The sequence below is a fragment of the Syngnathus acus genome, chromosome 1, assembly GCF_901709675.1.
Source record: "Syngnathus acus chromosome 1, fSynAcu1.2, whole genome shotgun sequence".
In the NCBI taxonomy this organism is placed as follows: domain Eukaryota; kingdom Metazoa; phylum Chordata; class Actinopteri; order Syngnathiformes; family Syngnathidae; genus Syngnathus; species Syngnathus acus.
Window position 1 is genome coordinate 6,128,623 of NC_051087.1, and position 24,304 is coordinate 6,152,926.

General features: G+C 40.4%; 2 protein-coding genes across 20 annotated transcripts in view; both read left to right on the top strand.

The window, feature by feature from the left end:
* Window positions 1–673: 673 nt before the first annotated feature.
* LOC119127774 (histone PARylation factor 1) lies at window positions 674–3,695 on the top strand. Of its 2 annotated transcripts, none has more exons than XM_037259913.1 (8): window positions 674–754; window positions 1,527–1,710; window positions 1,962–2,148; window positions 2,280–2,378; window positions 2,487–2,643; window positions 2,728–2,815; window positions 2,953–3,125; window positions 3,407–3,695. In XM_037259913.1, exons 1-8 carry the CDS (start codon window positions 716–718, stop codon window positions 3,539–3,541), a joined length of 1,062 nt encoding a protein of 353 aa, XP_037115808.1. In that variant the 5' UTR covers window positions 674–715; the 3' UTR covers window positions 3,542–3,695. The 2 variants fall into 2 exon arrangements, with proteins under 2 accessions (XP_037115808.1, XP_037115816.1); XM_037259921.1 differs by having other exon boundaries at window positions 678–754; window positions 1,530–1,710.
* An 870-nt stretch (window positions 3,696–4,565) lies between these two features.
* ank2a (ankyrin 2a, neuronal) overlaps window positions 4,566–24,304 on the top strand; it is a 60,054-nt gene continuing 40,315 nt past the window's right edge. For 8 of the 18 annotated variants that reach the window (XM_037255788.1, XM_037255826.1, XM_037255883.1 and 5 more), the window contains exons 1-9: window positions 4,566–4,915; window positions 16,537–16,638; window positions 21,344–21,442; window positions 21,874–21,972; window positions 22,053–22,151; window positions 22,440–22,625; window positions 23,140–23,163; window positions 23,556–23,564; window positions 23,984–24,082. In XM_037255788.1, coding sequence (XP_037111683.1) covers window positions 4,790–4,915; window positions 16,537–16,638; window positions 21,344–21,442; window positions 21,874–21,972; window positions 22,053–22,151; window positions 22,440–22,625; window positions 23,140–23,163; window positions 23,556–23,564; window positions 23,984–24,082 — 843 coding nt within the window. In that variant the 5' untranslated portion in view covers window positions 4,566–4,789. Of the gene's footprint in view, window positions 4,916–14,095; window positions 14,237–16,536; window positions 16,639–21,343; window positions 21,443–21,873; window positions 21,973–22,052; window positions 22,152–22,439; window positions 22,626–23,139; window positions 23,164–23,555; window positions 23,565–23,983; window positions 24,083–24,304 lie in introns of those variants that run through there. The other 10 variants (XM_037255808.1, XM_037255874.1, XM_037255937.1 and 7 more) reach the window with 6 other exon arrangements.

The following is a 24,304-nucleotide window of genomic DNA, read 5'->3' on the forward strand; positions in this document are numbered from 1 at the left end:
GCAATTTCCTGCCGACTGCAGTCAGATCAGTTTTCATTCCTCTCTAGTTCCCCTTGACCCTATAGTAAACAAATATGATATAGTGTACATATCAGGATGTGTTCAACTGTTTAGTGAGCATGTCATATATGCACAATCAAAGATGTTAAGAGAGTTATTGTTATAATTAAATGTTGCAGTATATTAGTTAATTGGGTAATTAAAAAAAGTGAATGTTAAAGTTACTGTTAATGAATGCTTGTAACATTATAGCTACAATCAGACTCTCCTTTAACAAGGATGTTAAGAATATATCTACATTTTGTACTTTTCAATCATATATATTGCAGTTGCAATATCCAATTTTTTATATATAAAAATATAATATGTGGTTTGAAATAAAGAATGTTCAAGTTAATTCATGTAGTCGGGCTAGGGCAGGGATGGGCAACTTGCATGGTTCAAACTTATATGTTTTTTATTGTATGCATAGTAAATGCATTGAAAAATGTACTGTCACAAATGAAATCCGGTATATTAAGAGGACGTATTTTGTCCATATTTGAAACAGAATAAACACAAGTTTAGGGTACTGTACCGTGGTTACACTGGGTTTTCATACATCCAGTTCCCAATTTTGTCCTCTAGATGGCAGTAGTTCGTTTACTTATGATAAAGTGGCTGTATGTTATATTTGATCGAAGAAGAACTCAATCGAGCGACAGGGGAGAAAAAAATGACAGGGCGCGCAAAAAGAAAGCCCAAATCCATTCAGGTAAATTCTCCCAACCCTAACCTTCCTCCATTGTGCATGCGCGTACTGATTCCATAAGTGATACTGTAGCTGTGCAATTGTCTCTCTTTTGGGGTTTTGAATAGGTTGCAAAGTGCTTCGGGTTAGGGCTGTTGGGCATGCTGTGTGGACAGCGCTGCACCAACATGGCAGCAGGCTAAACGAGCGGACGCTTGTGCATAAACAACTATTGTAAATAATGGCGTCACCTTTTAACAGGATCAATTGTCTGCCCCGTGCACGGTGCAGAATGAATAGTATGAGTTACCAAATGCTGTGAACTCCGCTCGTGTGCTAGCAAACTTTGATGCATTATACAATACAATACTATAATAAGTGGTGAGTCACTTGGGCCTGCAAAACCGTCTGTGCGTGCTTAAAGACTTTTATTCACAACCTAAACTATAAGATAGTATTGTTTCATTCATTTGTAATGACGGCGCAATGACGTCATATCCGTTTAGCCTCTTTTGTTTTGGAAATAGTTCTAGGTGAAGTCGAAGGATCTGTCCATTTTTTGAACCGCTTTATCCTCAAAGGTTGCAAAATGTAAAGCTTGCAAGATATGTACGAAGGGTAGTAACTTGCAAAAACGCAATAGAACGAGGGTATAACCACAAAGAAAACTCCAGCAGACCACTTTAAAGCAAAAACTACAGAAGACAGAAAGACTGAAGAGGATCAAACCATGTTCCGTGTCTTTCTTCTTAGCATGCATTACGTTACAATTTCTCAGTTGCTCTGTTTTTGTCAGGAGACGGGTGAAGGCAAGGGAGATGTGAAGAAACCACGTCCTGATGATGTCAAGGCCCCGCCCCCATCCCAGGTGTCTCCACAGCAACGTGAAGAGATGCTGCAGCTCTACAAACTGCACATGCCCGAGGACCTGTATCATTTTTGGGACTTATGCAAGGAGCTTTGCCCAGACAACCCCTGTGGTAAGGTCATCACGGTTTTTATCACTATATTTTGAGTCCAGTTTTACAATAAAATGAATGAAAGAGTAATAAAGTACTGAGTGACTATTGTGGTAATATCACCAAATCACGATAGAGGAAGCAACAAAACAGTGATGTGGTTTTAGAGAGCATGCAAACTCCACCTGCATCGCTGAACAATGAGGTGGACGTGCTAACTGTGCCACCATGTCCCTTGGATCACTTAGTATTATTGTTATCATAATTTCTAGGTGCCCTGAAAGACACACTTGGTTTGCAGCTAGTCGGTCCTTTTGACATTCTGGCTGGAGCTCACCAAAACTGCAAGAATGCTTCTCCTAACTTCTACCTTCACTGGAGGTATTTCTACGACCCACCAGAGTTCCAGACCATTCTTCAGGGCAGTGAAGAAAGCCAGCATCACATCGGTTACTACAGGTACCAAATGTACACATGATAATACTCCAACATCAATGTATGTCTTGAACCTCTAGAGATTCTTTAACTTGGTCAGTCATTGTTAGATGCATGGTAACAACTTGTGTGTTTTTTCTTCAAACTTTCATTAGAGATAATCCAGACTCCCTTCCCTCCTTTGTTGGGGAGAATGAAGCCAAGAAGGGGTGCACTATAACACAGATGGGAGACAATGTGTTTGCTGCTGTTCAGTTAGTACTGAGAGAGAGATCTCATTCTACTCTTTGCAAAATAAGCCAACAAACAGCAAACATGTGCAATGATAATATTGAACTACTATTTGTTTTACTGATTGACAGCCTGTTCCTGTTAAAAAAAAAGAAGAAGGACAAAAGCAGGCCGAAAACCGTGGAAGACGATTTCAAAAGACTGGAGGAAAAGCTGAGTGAGCGAGCAGAAACCCTCAACTTGTCTTTAGAGCTGAAGACCAAAGGCATGAAGCAGCGGGACAAGAAGGTAGGTCCCTCAAAGTTCAAGTCGCCCTGTTACCTCACTCATACTGTACCTCTGCTTACTACTTACTTTTATGATCCTCCCTAGGTTGTCACCAGAACGTTCCACGGTGCTGGTATTGTTGTACCTGTCGACAAGAATGATGTGGGCTACAGAGAACTTCCAGAAACTGATGGTCAGTCAATAGAGTGGCATCTCCCTATTCTCCTTTTCTAAATCAATTTCACCCATTGAAGTCAAACAGTTCTGGCCCATTTAAAACACTACTTTTATCACAGTATTCTATTTTTTTCCCCTTTATTCTGCATCTAGCTGCTCTCAAGAAGATCTGCAAGGCCATTGCCGAAGCCCAGAATGACGAAGAGCGCGTCAAAGCTTTTAGCCCTATTCAGCAGATGATCACATATGTTCAGTTCGCCAACGATGAATGTGACTACGGCATGGGCTATGAGCTAGGAGTGGACCTTTTCTGTTTTGGATCCCATGTGAGTAGTGTGCATTAAAATGTGCATGCTATCCGAGCAGCAACAAGCAATTGATTTAATCATCGATTATTCTGTTGATTATTTTGTCAATGAATCCATGACATGTATTTTTGACAAAAAAGGTCAGTTAAAACAAGTTCTCAAAACAAACCTCGACATTCTATTGATCTGCTCCCTTGCAATCATTGTTGGTTCAATTGATTTTTGTTCAATATTTATGACGACATGTGATACATTTGCATCAAACTTATCTCATTAATTGTCTCTTGTTTTTCCTATAGTACTTCCACAAGGTTGTCAAGCAACTTTTACACATGGCCTATAATTTACTAAACAGGGATCTGTTTGGAGAGATTCTGGAGGCCCACCTCACCAGCCGTAACCGTGACAACCTGGACCAGCTCTCAGCTTTTTAAATGTATCATAAGTACATTACAATTCCGGTCTAACATTTCCCCTCCATGTGATAACTTTTGTCAACATTGGTTGTATTGGTGCTGCTGTTATTAATAGGTTCTGTTCAGTTTTTTTCAATGTAAAATAAAGTATTTTTTATATTTTTAAAACCTGTCCTGTCTATTATTGATAATTTGTAATTGATGTGTGCATAATATGAGTGCAACACACTGACCTTCCCTTTGTTTATTGACAAGTAATTTTATATTGAGGGCATGTAACGTAGTAATGATTGTAATTCCGAGTGGAAGCGTCAGGGGGCAGTGTTTCACAGTTAATTAGATAAGTGACTACGGAATGACTAACTAAAACTAGTACTGTATGAAACTAAAGTTACATTTTTACTAGTCACTCAACGCATCATGCAGATCCAAATACATGGATGCAATTCCAAACTATACCAAGAATAATTTACTATTTTATGGTCTAGGTTGTGTGACGATGAAGATCGGTTAAAATAAACAACCCCTGCAGATTTGCTCGACTCAATACCCAAGACTTAATGAATGATTGTTTTTTATTAATTTTTTTTCTCCCTGTCAGCCTTCATTAAATGTTGCTCAGTGAATAGGCTCTTTTTTTAATTTTTAGTCTTAATGTGGGAGGGACATTAAAAAAGCAATTAACTTTACCTTCCATAGACACTGCAGTGGAATATATGATGGGTGGAGGCATCCTTAGCAAAACAAGAATGCGATGGGTCCTGCATTGCATTTACGTTCCATCGGCGAAACTAAAGTACACAAGCTCCTCTTTCGAAAGTAACGTGTAACGCCGTCATACCAATCGAAAAGAAATGTCATTCTTTCTCATATAATTGTGCAGTGTAATTATGAAGCAAATAGAAAAATAAATATATATTTTAAGAGAGGTGTCTGATACATATTTTGAGTTGTTATAATTGCTGTGGTGGACATATCGGTGTCACGGGATGACCCTGAATGCATCATCGATTCTGCAGCGTTTCGGTAAGCGCGTCAGATGCGCGCTCACGTGCACGCGCTCAAGCAGCATCCCGTACAGGAAGCGCTCGTTACCCTTTTCAAACAACACTCGCGTTTGTCCTCCGATCACAGACGCCACGGGATGATCACCTCTCAACTGTGTGGATTCTGAGACCCATGCACTAACATCCATCTTGGACCTGCAAAAGCACCCCTGTTATTCCTCGACTTTGACCACGTCGCTTCCAGCTGCAGCCAGACAAAATGTCAAGCAGCCCCGAAGACGCTCTCTCCAGGGGCGGTGGCTCCGACCTCAAACTCGCCTCCTCAAACAACACCTCACCGGAGGGCGGACAGCCGCCGCCGCTGCACCAGGGCCGAATACGTCAGGTGGGTGTCATTCGGTTTGTGGGACCGCACTGATGCTTGCTGGGAGCGGTGATAGGCGTTGCCGCGTCTCCTCACATTTGCGCAGCTTACCGATACCGCCACTCAGATATCCTAAGTGTATTTATTTTCCATATGTGGAGAAGCTACGTGACAGTGGAAAACAATGTCTTGATGTGTGTGTGATTGTGCATCAGGGGGAGTGCTTAAAGGGAACAGAATGAATTGTCAACAACACAAGGCCTGTATTGATGCTACTAGTCCCCATTAAGTCAAGATGAGACATTCGGATCCTGCATTTCTGTCTAAACAAAACCCCCATTATATAAAATGTCAACATATAATTAGCCTGGAGAATCTGGCGTTGTCATGTGTTATAGTGATGGCAGTTGACTGTTTTGAATGTGGATGTTTACTCCCTCTTATGTTTCTCCCTGACACTAATGTGATTCCAGTAATGGACTGTATAGTGCTAAGCATACTTTATTCCTCCATCATTGCTGGGTGGGGCCACCGAGCATACTTGGATGCAATCTAGAGACTTCAATATGAAAAACCTTGAAATATTAATTGCTATGATTTCATTCGGGCTTCCTGGTGTAGCATGCACCATAAAATTAACATTTTTATTGCCTTCTGAGCTAATAATTCCTGTAGCCACATTTGTGCTGTCTGCTTTCATCGTTACCCACCACGGTGTTTGTGTTGTTGTTTTTAAGACTTTGGTTCTAAGCTTGATGTTTTGCAGTAGTGATAGTGTGACACGATAGGAGAAAATACACACAGATTCATTGGATATGAGGGTAGATGTTTGTGCCTTTTGCCTGGCTACTGACTGTGAGTGTTGACAGCCATCATTGTAGGGCAGCCAGTGTTTTGTTTCTATTTTCATTTTAGTTATCGTTACAAGAGGGCCTAGTGATGTTGTTGTGCACACGGCTGGTGTTGTTGCAACCAGTCAGGAAAAGATTCCCACTGAGGTGTTGTAGGTGTGAATGAATTTCTATCTCTTTATGTGCCTTTATGTGTTTGACTGGGCAAGCAATTCAGGTTGTAATCTGTGTTTTTTTATTGCCTGCAGTCAGATAGGCTGCTCCTTCCCAGCAACCTTGAATAGGATAAGCAATAGAAAATAGATGTGGACATTTGTAGATTTTTTTTTTAACTGAGCTCACGTCTGCTGTTATCCAGCAATAAGATGCTTTTGCCTTTTCCAGTTGGCATAAAAGTCTGATTAGCACCTTAATGAATCATCAACCTTTCCCTTAAGCCTTGGACTTAGCATTAATTCAAATGATTTGAGGCTAAACATATGCATATTTGGTTTGGCTCCAACACACTCATTAAGGATAAGCGGTATGAAAAATAAGTCTGAAGTCACAAAGATCGGTTTTGAAAACAACAAGGCAATAAATGTTCAGTAGGTCAAAATTGTACAGCTTTCATCAACTAAACACTAAAACTTGTAAATAGTACTCAATAAAGAAGTGAGAAATGTGGCAAAACAATTGCTCACTACCTTGCTGGTGATATAGAGACCCACGAGGTGAAAAACCAACATACCCTTATGTTGATTTTGGTTTTGGTTTGGATTTGGTTTTGGTTTCAATATGAAACTGACCGTTTCCCTTTGGCATGACTTATAATCAATTTATAATTCTATGTAATTCTGAGCTAATATTTAATAATTTGCAGGATTTTCTATCAACTCCCATGAGCGTTCGCATAGCAACATATGGGGTTCATGACCCCAAAATTGCTGTTTGGAGTTTGTCTATTTTTGGTGTGAATGCGGTGATGTTGCAAGGTGACAGGTGGCGGAGAAGATGAGAGTAAGAATGACAAAGCCTGTGAAAGGGCAAAGCTGGTTCAATATAATGAAAGATGTCATCACTCATTGTAACAATGGCGGTCAGCAGTGTAAAGGAGAATGGTGACGTGGAAACAGCGTGTTGGTGCACATGTCCTCAAGATGGATAGCTTCATCTCGGCCAAATGCGTCTGCATCTACGTACATGTTAACTATTCGGAACAATAATTTCTATTTGTATTCATTTCTATTAATGGTATAGAGACCTTATTTAACTTAAAATTGTCCCAATCCAAATTTCAGCTCCTCATGTAGAATACATTTAACAGCAATCTTGCAGCAATTGATAGTGTGCTTGCCAGCTTCTATTCGAATATTTAAAGATGTTTTCGACGAGACAACATGACCTATTTCTTCCTTGGCACAACGCAGTTTTTTTCAGAGTACAATTTTTTAAAAATAGCTCCTCCTTCACTTTACTTCCTGCACTTCTGATTGTACACTATCTTCCTATCGACGCCTTAAATGGTGACTTATATAATTTTTCTTATTTACCGTATTTTCCGCACTATAAGGCGCACCGGATTATAAGGCGCACCTTCAATGAATGGCCCATTTTAAAACTTTGTCCATATATTTGGACACGCCTGCCGTAGTGGCTCAATATTGGTCCATATATAAGGCGCACCGGATTATAAAGTGCACTGTCGGAGTTTGAGAAAATTGGAGGTTTTTAGGTGCGCCTTATAGTGCGGAAAATACGGTACTGTAATTTCTCATTGTCTTCGGCTTGCTTCCCAATTGATCCCTCCCTCAATTCTCCTACACTTCCTATACTCTTCAGCTCAGATTTTACTGCAGCCTTTTAAAAAAGATTTTTACCACCACTCTGTCTACTCTCGCCTATATCGTCCTTCCTTTCTCCAGAGCAGTTAGTATATGGTAGGACTTTACTTTCACTTTCAATAAGTATTGCGGCATGCTTGACCACAGCACCACAACAAACCCGCACATGAATATTTGCCAAGTTGTGGCTTCTATTTAATGTACACATGTTAACATAGTTGTATTTACAGGAGCAATAAAATAGCGTTAAGTAACCACTGAAGTACATCAACGGATATCTTCCAGCGCTGGAACAGATAAACATTCACTTTGTGAGCTAATTCATGAAGCTATTTTTTTTTAAAAATATTTTCTCTTTTTCAATTTAGTATGACAGCTACTAAATGAAAATCTATCATTTAAGAATGTTATGGAACACAGGCAAAGGAAGTGCAGATTTCATATTCCATAGAAGCCAGGTGTTTTTTGACCTGCAGCAGTGGGACACATTTAGAAGTTAATTATTCATGACGGCCTTTGCATTGTTTCTCCTGCAGGAGATGAGCAGAAAGATAGCGAGGTGTGGCTCGTGATCTCAGAAGCTTCCGAAACGCTCGTCTGTTGCTTACATGATTAAAACTTCCCATCAGAACTTCAGAGCAACCTCATGTTTACCCTATTATAAAGATGAAGTGCTCATCTTTTTTTTTTCCCCCTCAATTTTCTTATTGCCTGCCTTCATGAACCCTGTGTGGCTGTGTTGTTTGCTGCGTCAGTGAGTATTAGGTCACACACATGCTTGACTGTTCCTGATACATTCAACTAGAGGTGAAATCATTTTATGCCTCAGTAAATATAGCAAGCTGACGCCAGATGAGATCAGCATTCGGATGGGGAATACAGTCGCTCGCTTTTAAATAATTTTGCACGCAAACAGTAAGTCCGAATGGTAAATTAGAATTAACCCAGGCTTCTCTTTTTTTAGTATGGCTTCACATAGATAATATTTTATTAGGTGTACCTAGCCTTTTACCAAAAGTCAACTGGGATAGGCTCCAGCTCACTCTAGCCTGAACAAGATATGCCTTTATAGAAAATGGATTGATGGATATAGAATTTAATTGCTGCTTAATTTTTCTTCTCATAATTTTTCTTCTTCATTGGTGATTGGCGTAAAATCAAATTAGGGTGACAGATCTTCTTGCTTTTTTCTATCCATACAAGATCACAATGTCATTAGTAACCATAGCAATTGTCCAGTATGTTCTCATTAATGACTCGGTCGACACAATCTATAGTAATTTTTAATTTCCTCCTGGGCTATAGCCTATAGGGCCTATTCTCATATTAATGGAGATGGCATACATCATGCATACCCAAGGGACTAGTGATATATTTCAAAGAGAAAGAGACAAAGTTGCATATTAATATAACGACTATATAGGCCCAAAGAGACCTTGTGGATATGTGTTACGCTTGTTTTGCATATTACTAATAGTAGCATGTCATATTTAACAATAAATAACCCAGGAAGGGAAGAATGGCTTTATTGATGTAAAAATCTGTGTTGCATATTTGATGGTATAGATTATTTTAGACTGCTCTATGCTATGAAAAAAAAAAAAGCACTGTGAGGTCTGTGTCTTGATGTAGCAAAAGCAATCAGTTAATGCGATGCTCCGCCTGAAAGGCTGCTGGGATGCCTTGTTTACTCAACAACACTGAGGAACGTCGTGTTACTGATAATGTCATCCATCAGATGTCTCGGAAAGTGTGTCTGCATTTGTCTAAGCATGACTTGGTTGCTACAGGGTGTGGTCTTTTAGTCTAGCCTATTTTCTCCAGGGGCCTCCATCCTGCTTTCCCCCCTCAGCCTGGTCTCCATGTTGTTTCATAGGCGTGGTCTCATGGGAGTTCATGTCCCACGTGGTATTAGATTTGATTCAGTGAGTTGGTTTCCTGGGAGAGACTGCTTGCACTCTGCATGCTTTACGGTCTTGACCTTATAAAGCTACATGAGTTCTGAAAAATGACATTTAGTAAATTATATCTGTGAACGCATGCATCCATTACTGTCTGTAAATGGGAGTGTGGCAGACACGATTTAGAGGCTTGTATTTTTGTCACTACAAATATTTACAAGAATTGCTATCATAAAAGGGCTTGGCTGTCGATTTCTAACCGTCATCGATCGCTGAGTCTCGACTGGTGTGACATCATCGCTGTGAAGGCCCTCCCTCCTCTTGCAAATTGCACACAAACATTGCCAACCCCCTGTATGCCAACACACGCACACACGCACACAATACACAGATCATTAATGACGATAATAAATAAAAATTAATTATATTAAAATTGGCAGTCAGTCTGAGTTCTAAATTCTAAGTTCTAAATAAATCAATTCAACATCTACTGTATGTAATGTTACCCAAATATAAACAACTTCTTTTTGTAGCGTATTTCCCACATCTGGAACATGAGGTGAGTTAGCACAAATCTGCTTTTGTGCAAGCCTGATATACACAAGACACTAAGACAGTTCTATCTTATTCTGGAATCATGTGATGCAAGGTTTAGCTGAAGCTCACAATCAATACCCTGAGGGGAGAAAACAAACTGTGTCTGCGTATAAATTCATTGTGGGTGCTTCCATGTCTCCAGAATAGATTGTGTAATGTTATCTTTCTTATCTGAGGTTATGTTTCCATTAGTGTGCATATAATGTTTTTGCATGCTGTGATGGGTACAAAAGAAATATTTACAAATAAATGCTAATAAGGTTTAAAACAAAACTTACTGTTAAATGGGATATCATTGATTCTGCCATTGTGGTTGCACCTTGGCTGGAGGTAGGACCTAGCGGTGAGTGTTGTCGTCATTCAACGGCCTTCTCCAAGTCAAATTAAGCAGTCTCGAAGCATAACCCTCCCTCCATTAAATCACGGTTTGCATTGTAATGTTGTCACATAGCCATGAGTCAGAGTTGCACCTTCATTAGCTGGAGGACACATCATAAACAACAACAATAATAATAATAATATCAGAAATATTCATAATAAATGCAGCAGAGGTTTCTGGGCTATTATAGGGTGCAGACCTTAATTGTCAAGCACAGCAATCCGCTTGTTTTCTCCTCATTGTGCAAGCTGCAGGTTTGGTTGAGTTCAGGTCAGAATGTTCTAAAAATAAACCCGCAAGATGCTTAAAGGCAGTTGAAGTTAGATTGTTGCTTGGTGATGGAGCACGCTTTGCATGTGTGAATGTTGTTGTGATGTGTCTGTCCTTTGAGAGATTTGCAATGTTGCAATACTGCTGAAGAGCCAGATAGTGGGAAGCGGAAATAGCCAACATTAAGTGGCAGCACCGGTGTTGTAAAACATTGAATTTATAGGTGTATTTTCATTTTTTATTCTCCCATCTATGATAATCAGGGGGTGGATAATAACACACCGTCTGACTTTTACATCTCAGGTCTGTTGGTTTCGCATCATCATTAGAACCCTAACAATGTTCAATAATGATTGAACCTAAGAGAATCTGTTCTTTATGTGTCGCCCAACCCCCACCTCCTCCTGAATCACTCGTACAGCAATCTACTGTTAGTGCACTACTATTTTCGGATCAGCTTACATGCTAATCGATCCCTTAATTGATTTTTCTCCGTGAAATGTGGCTCAGAGACAGGCGGGTGTTACAGTAACTGCTTCTGCATTTGATTAAACTTTAAATAGGTTGAACAATATAATAATTGGAAACTATGCTTCACACAAATGTGATGCATGAAAACAATCTTGAGCTGAACTGAAAGATGAAATTTAGTATGGGTTCATATAAATATATTTAAAAAAAATAAACGTTAGTAGTACTTTTATATATGGTTGGTTTACAATTTTGTACCTCTACTGCTTAGCTTTTTCAAGATAGTATGCTCATTGCACTCATGCGAAATAATACCTGTATGCATAAATTTAATGTCACCGGCAGGAGGTGCTAAAGCTGCAGCTGTCGTCTATATAACAGTTCAGACTCTTGCCAAATGCAAATGCAGCATACATCATAGCAGATAATACTCGGTAATGATGGAGTGATTCAGCATATTAGTGTCAGTCAACATTTATGACATGTATTGTTGACTGAACCTTGCGATAATAATTGGACAATTTGACGAAGACTCAACACATATGTACATTTATTCACTTGGGCGCATATGCACTCAACCTGTCAAATCGTGTTCCATCAGTGGTGTGGAGGGTGCGATGCAGATGGATCTATTTAACCACCATGTAGGGGGGAGGAGGTGAGCCCGGCATTGCAGATATCAGGAAGCCACCATTGCTTGTCTACTCTTGCCCCCATGCAGCCTGAGTGGTATGCACCAGCATCTCTGATGGCTCATAGAAAGACACTGCGTACCCAAGTTCACCCTCTGCTCCTCTCCTCTCTTCCAATTCGTCTTTATTACAGCATCAAAGGGGTGAAATGATCGATTGCACCCAATGACAAGCAACATGGCAAAGCATAAAAAAAATACCTGCGCAATCTATGATGGAAGAATTACTATTGCTTCTGCTTTCCTTGAAATGAGCAGCCATTTAGAGTGATTCATTTAAAGTGAGGCCTTGGAAGCTGCAGATTCAGCACACTCAATCGCCTGCAATTCACTGCAAAGATGATGGCCAAAGCAGTCACATGAATCCTAAGGGAGCTTGTCAGCTACTTTTCATCTGGGGGTAGCTTCTTTGATACTACCACTAGGAGGCGTCATGATTAGGAAAATTATTTTCTTTCCATTTATCTTGCTCAGGTTTAGGGAAATCTATTCACCTGTGACCTCTCAATCACAGCGTTGATGCAAATAAACAAACACCCCTTAAAACTTAAAACATGTTTTTGCTCTCATATGATTTAAATTCTCTAATACAGACCCATCACCAGACCTCACACTTAAGTTTTGCACATGAAATGCATGGAGGCCCCCAATTATTACAGTGCTTATTTTGCTTTATTTTTGCTGATCCCATAGCTATTGCAAGTCTATTTGTGCAGCACTGCCACACGCAGTCAATAGTCTTGAACGATGGCAAGTTTTGCATAGACAATATTTCCAGTACATTACCATAGACCCTGGATTGGGGGCAGAATCATACTGCACATTGATGCCACAGAAATAGAAACATCTGTGATCTGTGAAGATGCCTTGTTCATATGCTTCTTGAAGACGGAACAACCGTTTTATATTCAAGCCTAGAACTCACAGGCGTAAGACTGAACCAGTACTTTTAATTGTATTCAGATATTCTAACCATTTTACAAACTTGACATATTGCACAAAAACGGCAACCCCCTCAAGGCATAGTCTGCAGCAAAAATGAAAAAAAAAATCTGCATTTTAGATATCAAAAAGCTTTCGTGCTGCCCATGTTTTCTTTTCCGTATGAAACGGTATCAAATGAATCTGAGTCACTGACACCTGCCCTATAATGATACCAATATTGACTTTATAAAAAGGCCATGCTCACTTGCCGTTCTGTGAGTGTGCCATTTCTATCGCAGCATACTCATTCGTCTCTAGTTATTTACAAATACATATACGTACACATTTTACAGACATGTAATGCCGTTAAATTATATCACACAAAAAACAAACCTCTTAAATTTACATTGAAAATTGTGAAGGGCTCCTGTGATAGCCTTTTGCAGAAGTGTGTGAGAACTAATCCTGAATTATTTCACTGGTGGCCCCTTCTAATAAATTATTCGCATTTAACTTCTCACGCCAAGGATTTTTTATTTTTTTAATGCGTTTTTATCACAACAGTGGAGAGATTAGCTTAGGCTGTCGCTGTAGTTTGACTGTTGGCTTGCAGCTGCGTTAAACCCCTTACACACTGAACATTGTAACTCACATACATGCACACACACACACACACACACACACACACACACACACACACACACACACACACACACACACACACACACACACAAATGCATTAAAGAACACACGTTTTAAAGCCACATCTGTTCACATGGAGGAGGGTTTTTATGTACTGTACATCTGGACTGGGTCATATGGTGTGTGTGCGTGTGTGTGTGTGTGTGTGAGTGTGAGTGTGTGTGTGAGGATAAATAATAGCTGAATGGATGAGTCTTACTGTCATTCTTCACCACCCCTTTTCTGTCATTATGTCCTTCCCTCATCCTTGCACACATAAATGCTTCATTTGGGCTCTGCATAAGTACGGTAGATGTGTGCGCGTGAAAATCCAGCAGCGTGATCCAGTGGGAGCATCTTCATTTTTCTACGAGAACTGTGGAGATATTAGTAAAAAAGGATGAGAGGAGTTGAAGGGAATTTTTTGTCGGATATTCCAGTGAGGGTCATTTTGGAGACACTTAACTTCCAGGATTCTCTCAGATCCAACTTGGATTAATTTATATTAGAAAACTTTGTCTTTTCGCTTGACCTTCAAGGTCAAAATTGTTAGCAGACATTGTTGGGAGACATTTTTCACAAATATTCGTTGATTCGTAGCGACAGTCAGAGTTAGGTAATTGCAGTCATGGCCCATGCTGCTGCCCACTTGAAGAAGGCGCGAGAGCTTGAGCTTCATCCAGAGTACAAGGCGCTGCAGAAAGCCAGAGAGAGGCGGCGGCGCCAACGGGAGAGAGCTGAGCGGAAGCGGAAGGTAAAACAAATCTGCTCTTAGTTGATTTTAGTTGAGATAATCATGCAAAGATATCTGGAAAGGGATGATTACCTTTTTATTTCATTGGATACACATAGCTGCTGTTTGTTTTCGTTCGTTTTTCTGCTGTTGTTTGTTTTTGTCCCCCCCCCCCCAAAAAAAAAAATCACAATGTTGGCTACCGTAGACTAAAGTGAAGCTTGCATTTTAATGATGCTGCAATTCACTTAACATGCTTCAGTATTAGCGTAGTATAATCCAGTAGCCTTCATTAGATGACTGACAAATCCCGATTACAAATCCAAATTACAGCTGCTTCTCAATCAAATCAATCTTTGTTTGGAATTCTTTGCTGTCAGTGTAGAGTCTCGACACACACACTCACACACACACACACACGTACACACACACACACACACACACATGTTTGTATAGATTTCTACATGCCATGGATGCTACTCTCAACCAGACTAATAATACTTATTTTACCGTTGCTTACTGTTAATAATTTTCAATAATATCCATTCACGTTTCAAGTCAAGCCAGGAATTTTTCCGCACCCTGGCCAAAAATGGAAATTAAACATCTCAGAAGCCTGTCATATGTTCAGATAATAATTTTGCTTGAATCCCCATGTTTCAAAAGCACCAAATTATTCCATTAGTTTTTTAACACAGGCATTTCCTTAAGATTTCCAAATGACTGAAACCTAACCTGAGTCATTTGTTCAGGCGTGACCTCCTGCACGCCAACATGAGTTTTGACGTTCCTGAAGAGGCGTAGCGCTGTAGCCCATGCACGCTCCAGTCCAAGTCAAACCCAGCTGTCATGTACGCCACTCTGGGCATACACAATGGCGGAAGAGACGGTCTGGAAGAGTAAAAATAACCAAGGCAGGAGACTTGACAGTTGTTATCATGCTGACAGGGAGAGCGCATTGGTAGAGGAAGAGGAGGCTGGACTGTAGGCCTTGGCGAGAACTCAGAATCAGCCAGGGAAATGAGAGGCTAAGGGGTCTTTTGGCTGAGACGGGACTGAGTGATGGTATTACCGAACACTGCGGAGGAGATCCAGTACGCAGCAGCAGTCGGTTGAAATTATGGACACATTTAATGGCCTGTAGGATTTATCGACCATTTGTCAGCCTAATGTCCGGAAATTGACTTGAATGGGAAGACTTGGACCTTAGGAGCTGAGCAGTGACTTTTGGACTTAATTTGCCAATCATGGGAAACGCAGCAACGTGCGTGTCCTGTAGATCAGATAAAACGCTCAAAACTACTTGGAGTGAAAAAGATTTGAGTCAACAAAGAGACCTGCATCTGGCGTCTGGATCTAATGACTCACTGGTAAGAGACCAGGCGGTTTTGTTTGTGCGGGAGTTTTATTTCTTTCATTTTCATAATGGATCTTCTACATGGAGGTGGGCTTTGTCTGTGTCCTGGAACATCTCAGTGTAAGTAGGCCCCGCCTCCTGAACAGGGGGTGTGGCTTTATCCCAGATGTGACTTGATCTGATGTTTATATATTTTGCATAAACTAATCTGTACAATCTGTACTGAAATGACAATGCCTTTGCAGATTGATAGGACATTTATCTCGTACAACTAAAGAACCCCAATTACATCAACTTAAAGCAATACCCGTATATGTATTGATTGAACGTAAAAAATATTTAACATGTCGCATGTATTAATGATAGCAATATTTATAAGAAGAAATATGTAATAATGATGAGAAGAAATGTGATAGCATATGAAATGTGATAAATACTGAAACAAAATTGTTCACAGAAGTAATAGTCTTAATAATACTGAAATTGGAATTTATGTAAACCTAATGTTAGACATGAACAGGTTCAAACACATAAATAATATACATTGGCTTTCCTAAAATAGAGAATCATTTCGTGTCAAAACCACAACCGGTCTGGATATTTGTATCTTATGTTTCAGTGAGATAGTTGGAAGGACTCAGGTTGTCCTGCAGAGTATTTCTGGGCGATCCAGAATCCAGGTCAGAGGATCCAGGTCCATCTGAACCACGTCACAGATCTCTTTCCCAGTCTAGACGATAACTAGGTCAGCATTTTTAAGGAAGGAGTAAATATATTTACATAGAAAAAAACTTACCCAGACAAGCAGCCTGAGTGTCACAGCAAAATAACTTTCTAAATAATACATCATTTTAAATATATGCAACCTACTCTGATAATACATAAATGCAACCGCCCAAAAGCTATGAAAGAGTGAAAGTCAACACTCTCTAATAAGCACTTCAATGTGTTTCTCTCCCTCCAGTCGGACAGCAACACCAGTTTCCTGCGGGCTGCCAGAGCTGGAAACATCGATAAAGTCCTTGAGTTCTTGAAAAATGGAGTTGACATTAGCACCTCCAACCAGGTAAGAAACGGAAACATTCTCAACATAGTTTGTCTGACATCAAAAATTCATGTTTTGGCACAGAGATCATGCACTTGAAACAATCTTCTTTTGCTCTTGGTTTAAGAAAAGGCTGACTGCGATTTCAGACCTATGCTGAACAGAGAGTGCCATTTAGCGAGCTCAAAACACAACTGTTTCATGAAGCATTTTGAAGCTTCATTTTCCCATCCCTATTTGAAAAGAAATTGAAAAATATTTGAAAGAAATTTGGGAAAAAAAAGCAATCATCAATTTGAAATAAAATCAAGCCTACTATACATTGTGATGTGTAATTGATCCCTCATGGAGAAAATGTAAAATCATTGAATGTTTTTTAATTTATGAAGGCACTACTTGAGATTGCAAATAATTTTGCACTGCACTGGGCTTTTTTTTGGACACACACAAGTACAATACAATTTTACAGTGCATAGTGGTTTCAAATGATGAATATCAAAATCTAACTTTCAATAAAGCCAGTGCTGTGTCACAGTAGTTTCCTGCTCAGCTTGCTCAGCATTCACATCTAATCCAGCTACCACATTAACAAATCCTTCCCAATGCCTCTGCAACCCACCACTCTCACTCTTCCCAGCAATGTCAGCGATATTCCCCAACAGCTGGTCTTTGCTACCCCTTTGCACCCATCCTCACCCACATTCCACATAAGAGTAAGGAAAGGGGAGGGTGCAAAATAGATTCCATCTAAAAGTCAGACACCAACATGATTTACAGTTGTCATAAAGTGGATTAAAGCATTGGAGGGAGAGGTGTGTATCTCGTGTGTCAAAGCAAATAGCTGTTTCATTACACTGTTGTCTCTTGATAGCAACTATTTATACTCTTGGCTCTAATTGGTTAGCTGAGAGCAAGTGGCTGGGACCCACCTCCAATTCTAATGTTTGTTGTCCCTAGCACCATGGGTGTTGTTTGTTCGCAGCATGCCCATTCATACACACTTAGACACGCACACACGCGCACACGCACGCACACACACTGGGACCACCGTGTTCTCTGCAACAGGAGACCCTTGCCCTTCATAATATCTGTCATGTGTCAGATGATCAAATTCAACCCCTTGTCAGGTGACCAAAAAGTGCGTGACATTATATTATTTATACCCGAGTGTGTGTGTGTTGTGTGTTGTGTGTAAAGGCAAAGGCATAAGGCAATGAAAAAGCAAATCAAACATCCATAATGCTTGCTTGATAACGTTACGTTACTATTATTACGGCATTTAACAAAATTGGGATTACGCTTTATAAAACCTTCTTTACATTCTTTTTTTACATTTTGTTATGTTTCCATCGTAAATGACTAAGTCAGTCTGCCTTAGCGAGACATCACGCCATGTGGTATTGCAAGCCGGAGCCCCGCTTACAGTGACCTTTTGAGGCCTACTGATAAAGCAGTGGCTTCCCCGTGATTAGCAGCGATATTATTGTTTCCAAGGAAATGAGCAGATCCAAATTATGTCTGTGGAAAAGCACTCAATGCAATTACAGAGCCATTATCCGCAACGGTCAGCTGAGTCAGGGCACCATGATATTATATAACCAAAACCTGTAATGGACTTCATGGAGCTTATTGTTCAGAGCTTATCACTGCACATACAATATCGTCATTCTCCTCTACAAACATGTCGCCTGCTATCTGTTATGTTAGTTCAGTGAGATCCAGGAAAGGTGGCATAATTAAATTCTCAGAGATGGTTTAACGTCATACCCTTCATTTATAAGTCAATCCAAAGATCTTGGAAAGCATCAGGGAGATCAAGTGTGGCGCCAAAAGCCAAAGCTTGCCAAGTTGTTTGGAGTCAGAGATACTCCTCCTGATTGTCAAAACAACAGTCCTCACAGATTTCGTGAATGAAATGTTTCTTGATTCATTTTTTAGCATAACAAGGACATTTCTTGTATGAGAATGTCATCTGTCATACCCACATTTCCACAATTAAAAGGCCTTCCTCGTTAATCCGCCCAAATGTTAAACCTCTGTTATTCTTAAACATGCGTGTTGACATTATGTCCTCTACTGCACTTATTAAGTCCATGGGAAGCTTTGGACTATAGGACATTAGTTAGCATGTGATAAGGTCACACGGACATTCCGTTTAATCTCACTTAAGTGAACTGGAGTTCACTTAAATGTTGTCTATTTACTCGCTGCATATCCATTAGCTAAATGAAGCTTTTAGTTACGGCTCAGAGGAAAAAGAGATTTAAAGTGTATGTGTGTGTTTGCACACACACACACACACACACACACACACACACACACACACGCTCTTGTCTCTCCATCTTTGCGGGGCACCAAAATTGACATTCTGCCGTTAGAGCCCAAACATTTGTATTTGTGTGGATATTTTGACTGCTCCACACAAGATCTCCATGAACACAAGATTCTCTAGGTTTTGTGATCTACTGAATTTGTGGAGTCGCGACGATGCTTATGACACATTTGTATGACTCGGCCTTCTTTTATAAGCACAAGATGCAATGTGAAGTTCGTACGTTATTAAGTGTACTGTCAGTGAAATATCCCCAAAACACGTGCATTGCTGTGTGGGATTTGCTTGTGTCCTTTTGATGACAAGCTAAAACCTGAGGCTGCATGCACATTCAAATGTGAAGCGAGGATCATCTTGACGCACATTTGGAAGCAGCTTCATTTTTGCCTTTTTGGCACTGCGGTGACAAAAATATCGCTGACTCACTAGGCTGCGTGATTTATAATTCATTGATGGGCCGACGGCATTAGAGCACTGGCAATGTGACCGTACAAACGCTGTTCTGCGAATGATGTGCTCAGCGTAACCACACCGACCTGATTGTCGCCGTGAGGATTATGATTATTGCACACATGATTTTGGTATTGCACATTACGCAATATACTCACTAAGAATATCATTAGGCATACCTGCATATGCTGCCTCTACAAAGATAATAATTAATAATACCAGGTGTATCTTATATGGATCATCAAATTTGTTTCTTTTTTTTAAACAACCTAATTGAAAGTAGTGACTGTATCCTGATTGTCTGGCAACCAGTCCTTGGTGTTGTCCGCCTCAGATGAGTCTTGGGTGCAACGTGGTCATAAATCGCATCATCCACAAGGGGAGATCTTGCAGTTTATCGGAATAAACACAATTTGCGTGGGTCAATGTCATGCACGGAGCCCAGTGAGTCTATTTTTGCTTGCAATGTCAAACACTGCGTGTGCTTTGACCCCCTTGATTCTAATAGAAATGAAGTGAGCCGCTACAATTGGCTAGGACTCAGCTCTGTTTCTTCCCACAATGGCGCAAACGCCCCCTTGCGCTTATTTCTACATGTGCAAAGGCCAGGAAAATACAGAACGATAGAAAACTCCACCAAGCAGTTAGGCTGGGCTTTATGACAGTTAGACAAACAACCATTCACAATCATATTCACATCTATGGGCAATTTACTGTCTTGTGTAATCGGAGGGCCATATTTGACTAATTAAAGAAATAATGGATCCCTCAGGGGCTACCAGCACCCACTTTCATTTGTGACTTTTTATCTTTTGAATGGTTTTGCAGATCGCATAATGGCAACCTTCATATGAACCCTTTTAAAAGTCGCTCAAGTTGCTCACTGATCCGCACTGCAATTGGCATAGTGTGCTCCCTGAGGACTGGCCTCTTTTCTTCTTGAAATGATGACATTTAAGTTGCCTCTAAATATGAGTACCCCTGTTTATGTACTTGGGTGTCCTACTTACCCTCTATGACTGCGCAGAAAAAGGGCAGTAACATGACACCCGCTGTGGCATTTAGGAACTTACCCCTGTGCATGTGTGCGGGTCCACTTTTATTTTTTTTGCCTTCGTCCATGTGTGTGTGTGTGTGTGTGTGTGCGTGCCTGACAAGTGAAGAAAGGGGACGCCGGTAGTGGACGTGTTAGCAACATTGCAGCTCCTTATTGACATCAGTGCCAGGCTAATCTTCCGAGCCAGCAGGCACGGGTAAGAGGACGAGTACACGCCAACAACTTTGGACCCGAACCTGTGGACCACTGTTGAGAGTTGCTGCTCTATTATTCCAGAATCCATCTGGAAGTATAGTTTAAGGAGTCGTAAGAAGACATTTGGGGTAGAGACAGGACTGCACTGAATTACTTTTGTAGCTTGAAAAAAAAAAACTGTGGACAATGGAAGAAGAGGAAGATGAGGTGAATATGCTATTTTGTTTTTTATTCTCCACGGAGTTGACTGTCTCACAAAAGTTTATTGAGAATTGTGCTGTGAGCCAAAATAGAATTTTTAATATTGGTTTGAATCCAGGATCATATTTGTTTTGTATTACCTCTGCCAACTACAAATCCAAGGTTTAGGGAGACGTGTTCAGCCTTGGTGGAGTTACGCACTGTACTAACCTTGCGTTGTTTAGGAATTGAGAACAAAATATGACAGTAATGGACTGCACTTATATTTCGTTTTATCTACACCGTATGGTGTCTCACATTCACCCATTCACACGCACATTCATAATACATTTCCATCATGGATGATCTTGATTGACTGTAACCCCATTTCAAGTTTACTAATCCCCATACATGAAATGTAAAGGATTCATAGGCTCTATATATAAACGCCACAGATATTCTAAATCAATATTTAATGTGTCACGTGGTCTCTGTGTTTATTATCCTTGTAGAATGGTCTGAATGCTTTGCATTTGGCGGCCAAAGAGGGGCACCAGGATCTAGTGGACGAACTTTTGGAGAGAGGAGCACCTGTTGACTCATCCACTAAGGTGTAGTTTCATATACATACAAACTTTAGTGGTTCTCCGAGCCTCTTCTTAAATGGAGGTAATTTTTACTTTGATTCGGAGGGGGAAAGAGGGAAGGAGGACTATCACACTGGACTTGTGACAGGAGCGAATGTCAGATAAGCTGTTTGTTATGTGACTCTTTCCATGCCGCCGTGCTCCGTTCTTCGCAGCCAGTAGAGAATCTGTCACTCAGTGTGGCCTTTGATATTAGCTTTTCAGGAACCTTTAGGTCCGCAAAATAAAAGCATCAATCATCAGAACACTGTTGGTCAACAAGATGTATCACTTGAGTTGTGTGTGTTTTAGGTCACATACTGTTGATGCTAAAATAAAATACTTACATACTGGCTAAGTCATCAACTGACTTTAACTAAAATAAGCACAAGTTTAACCCTGAGTTAACTCCACAGAAAGGAAACAGCGCCCTTCATATTGCCTCACTGGCTGGGCAAAAAGATGTGGTCCGCCTGCTGGTGAAGAGAGGAGCTGATGTGAACTCGCAGTCTCAGGTGAGAAGTATTGGCTTGATCTTAAGGTTCTTGGGTTGATTGTAACACAAACAGCAACATTTGTGTCAATCTGCACACAGAATGGCTTCACTCCGCTCTACATGGCCGCACAGGAGAATCACTTGGAGGTTGTTAAATATTTGCTGGAAAATGACGGAAACCAGAGTATTGCAACAGAGGTAACTTGATCGAAATTAATCAATGTGTTGAACTCTGCAAAAGGTGCGGGGCTGGGAGTATCTATAAATACATATTGATGATGTATAAGAATTGCATTGATTATAGACATATCAAATTATATATATTTTTAATTATATATACAGTTTAGAATGAAATTAGTCTTTGATTAGAAAATGAATGTGTATTATATTCGTTGATTGTTTACACACGTTTTTTTTTTAATTAATATTTTTACATTCACATTCAATATGATGAGCCCATCTCTTTCTTCTCTGTGCTCCTAAAAGGACGGCTTCACCCCACTTGCCATCGCACTCCAGCAGGGTCACAACGCAGTGGTGTCCCTGCTACTGGAGCACGACACTAAAGGCAAAGTGCGTCTGCCCGCTTTGCACATCGCGGCCCGCAAGGACGACACCAAGTCAGCCGCACTGCTGCTCCAGAACGACCACAACGCTGACGTCCAGTCCAAGGTGAGAGGATGCCACAGCTCTAGATTTATGGCTGAACCTGGAGAGTGTCGGGCAGGGGTCAACAACCTTTTTGAAACTGAGAGCTACATAACATTGGGTACTGGATAATGCTGGCTCTGTTTGTTCCACACTTCTGAAATAACAAATTTGCTCAAATTTCCTGCATTTATTTCTTATTAATTTTGTATTATTAATTCTAATTCAAATTAATATATTGTTAATATAATTATAATTATTACTATTATTAATAAGTCCATCCATTCTCCGAACCGCTTTATCGTCATGAGGGTCGCTGGCGTGCTGGAGCCTATCCCAGCAGTCTTGGGGCGATTGGCGGGGTACCTATTGATTTCATTTCCCTAATTGGCCTTTTCAAAAGTGCATTACCAACAGTGTCCATGTCTTTTCCTCTGTGTGCCCTTGTTGACTTACCTTGTTTGATATGTGGTGGTGAAAGCCCTTTCCTTACCAGCCCAATATCCTATCCTTCCATTTCTCTATGCCTACTAACCAGATGATGGTCAATAGAACTACCGAGGTACACCTTACCGACTCATTGCCGCTCTCTCGAATTCATTTTTTGTCTTCTTTGACCATCTCTGTTGTTTTTAGCTTTCCCCTTGTCAGGACTTTGTAGTCATGCATGTTAAGATTACAGTATGAAATAATATTATAATACAGCATGTAATATGGATTACCCAGCATGGCTCACACACTTATCTATATGTATACAAGCAAAGTTTATTTCCTTATTTAAAATAATGCTTAGTTTTTAGCAGTAATCACTCCAAACAAAAATCTTATTTAGTTGCGTCTCTTTTTCTCTCCATCACCTGCAGCATGCGTACACCTAAGCCCGATGATATCTGATGTGTTTTACGATTTTTAAGTGAACTCTGTTTCTTAATCAAATTGCACCATGTCTATCAGAACGGGAAGGTAAGGAGTGAACATATCTACGACTGATTTGTTTTTAGTTTAGCGCTTATACCGATCGGTGTCCATTTGTCTGTCGGCAGATTCACGAGTAGATGCTTTGTGCAGTTTGTGTCTTTTTGTCCTACACGCTTTTGACTTTTTCGCTAGTATAGCATTAAAGAAAAAAACATGGCATGTATTATTCTGCGCCTGCTCATTTTGTGTGCTTCTTAAGTCAATTTATGTGAGTGGGTGTGTTTGTAAGCATGCTGCCTCATGGTAATGCAACTATAGTTGAATGAGCTTTCTGTTTTTCTGCAGCTTTTCTTTTTCTTTCTTTTGCAAGTGTTCTCCTGTTTTCACCTGCTGTTTCCACCATTACTCCCTCTCCTTTCCTTCTTGTCCTCTCCTCTGCTCTCCTGCTCCCGTGTCTCAAACAGAGCGGTTTCACCCCTCTGCACATCGCCGCTCACTATGGCAACGTGAATGTCTCCACCCTGTTGCTGAACAGAGGAGCCGCTGTGGACTTCACAGCCAGGGTAGCCGCCCTATTCCACTACTTTCGCTAATCACATCAAAATGGTTGTGTGCGCTATTACTCAGCAGCTACCGCCATTATATGTACTTCAAATTAAAATTGAGGCACTGGCAATGAAATGTATAATTTAATGTTTTCATCTAGAGCAGCAATGAAATGTACAATTTAATGTTTTCATCTAGAGGGCAGTACAAGTAAAAGACAAAAGATTTCAGGTCATTGT

Excerpts from the sequence above, each read along its gene's own strand:
- LOC119127774 (XM_037259913.1), top strand. The coding sequence starts at position 716 with ATGACAGGGCGCGCAAAAAGAAAGCCCAAATCCATTCAG. Across the intron at positions 2,644-2,727 it reads TGAAGCAGCGGGACAAGAAG|GTTGTCACCAGAACGTTCCA; the intron begins GTAGGTCCCTCA and ends GATCCTCCCTAG. Across the intron at positions 2,816-2,952 it reads AGAACTTCCAGAAACTGATG|CTGCTCTCAAGAAGATCTGC; the intron begins GTCAGTCAATAG and ends TTCTGCATCTAG.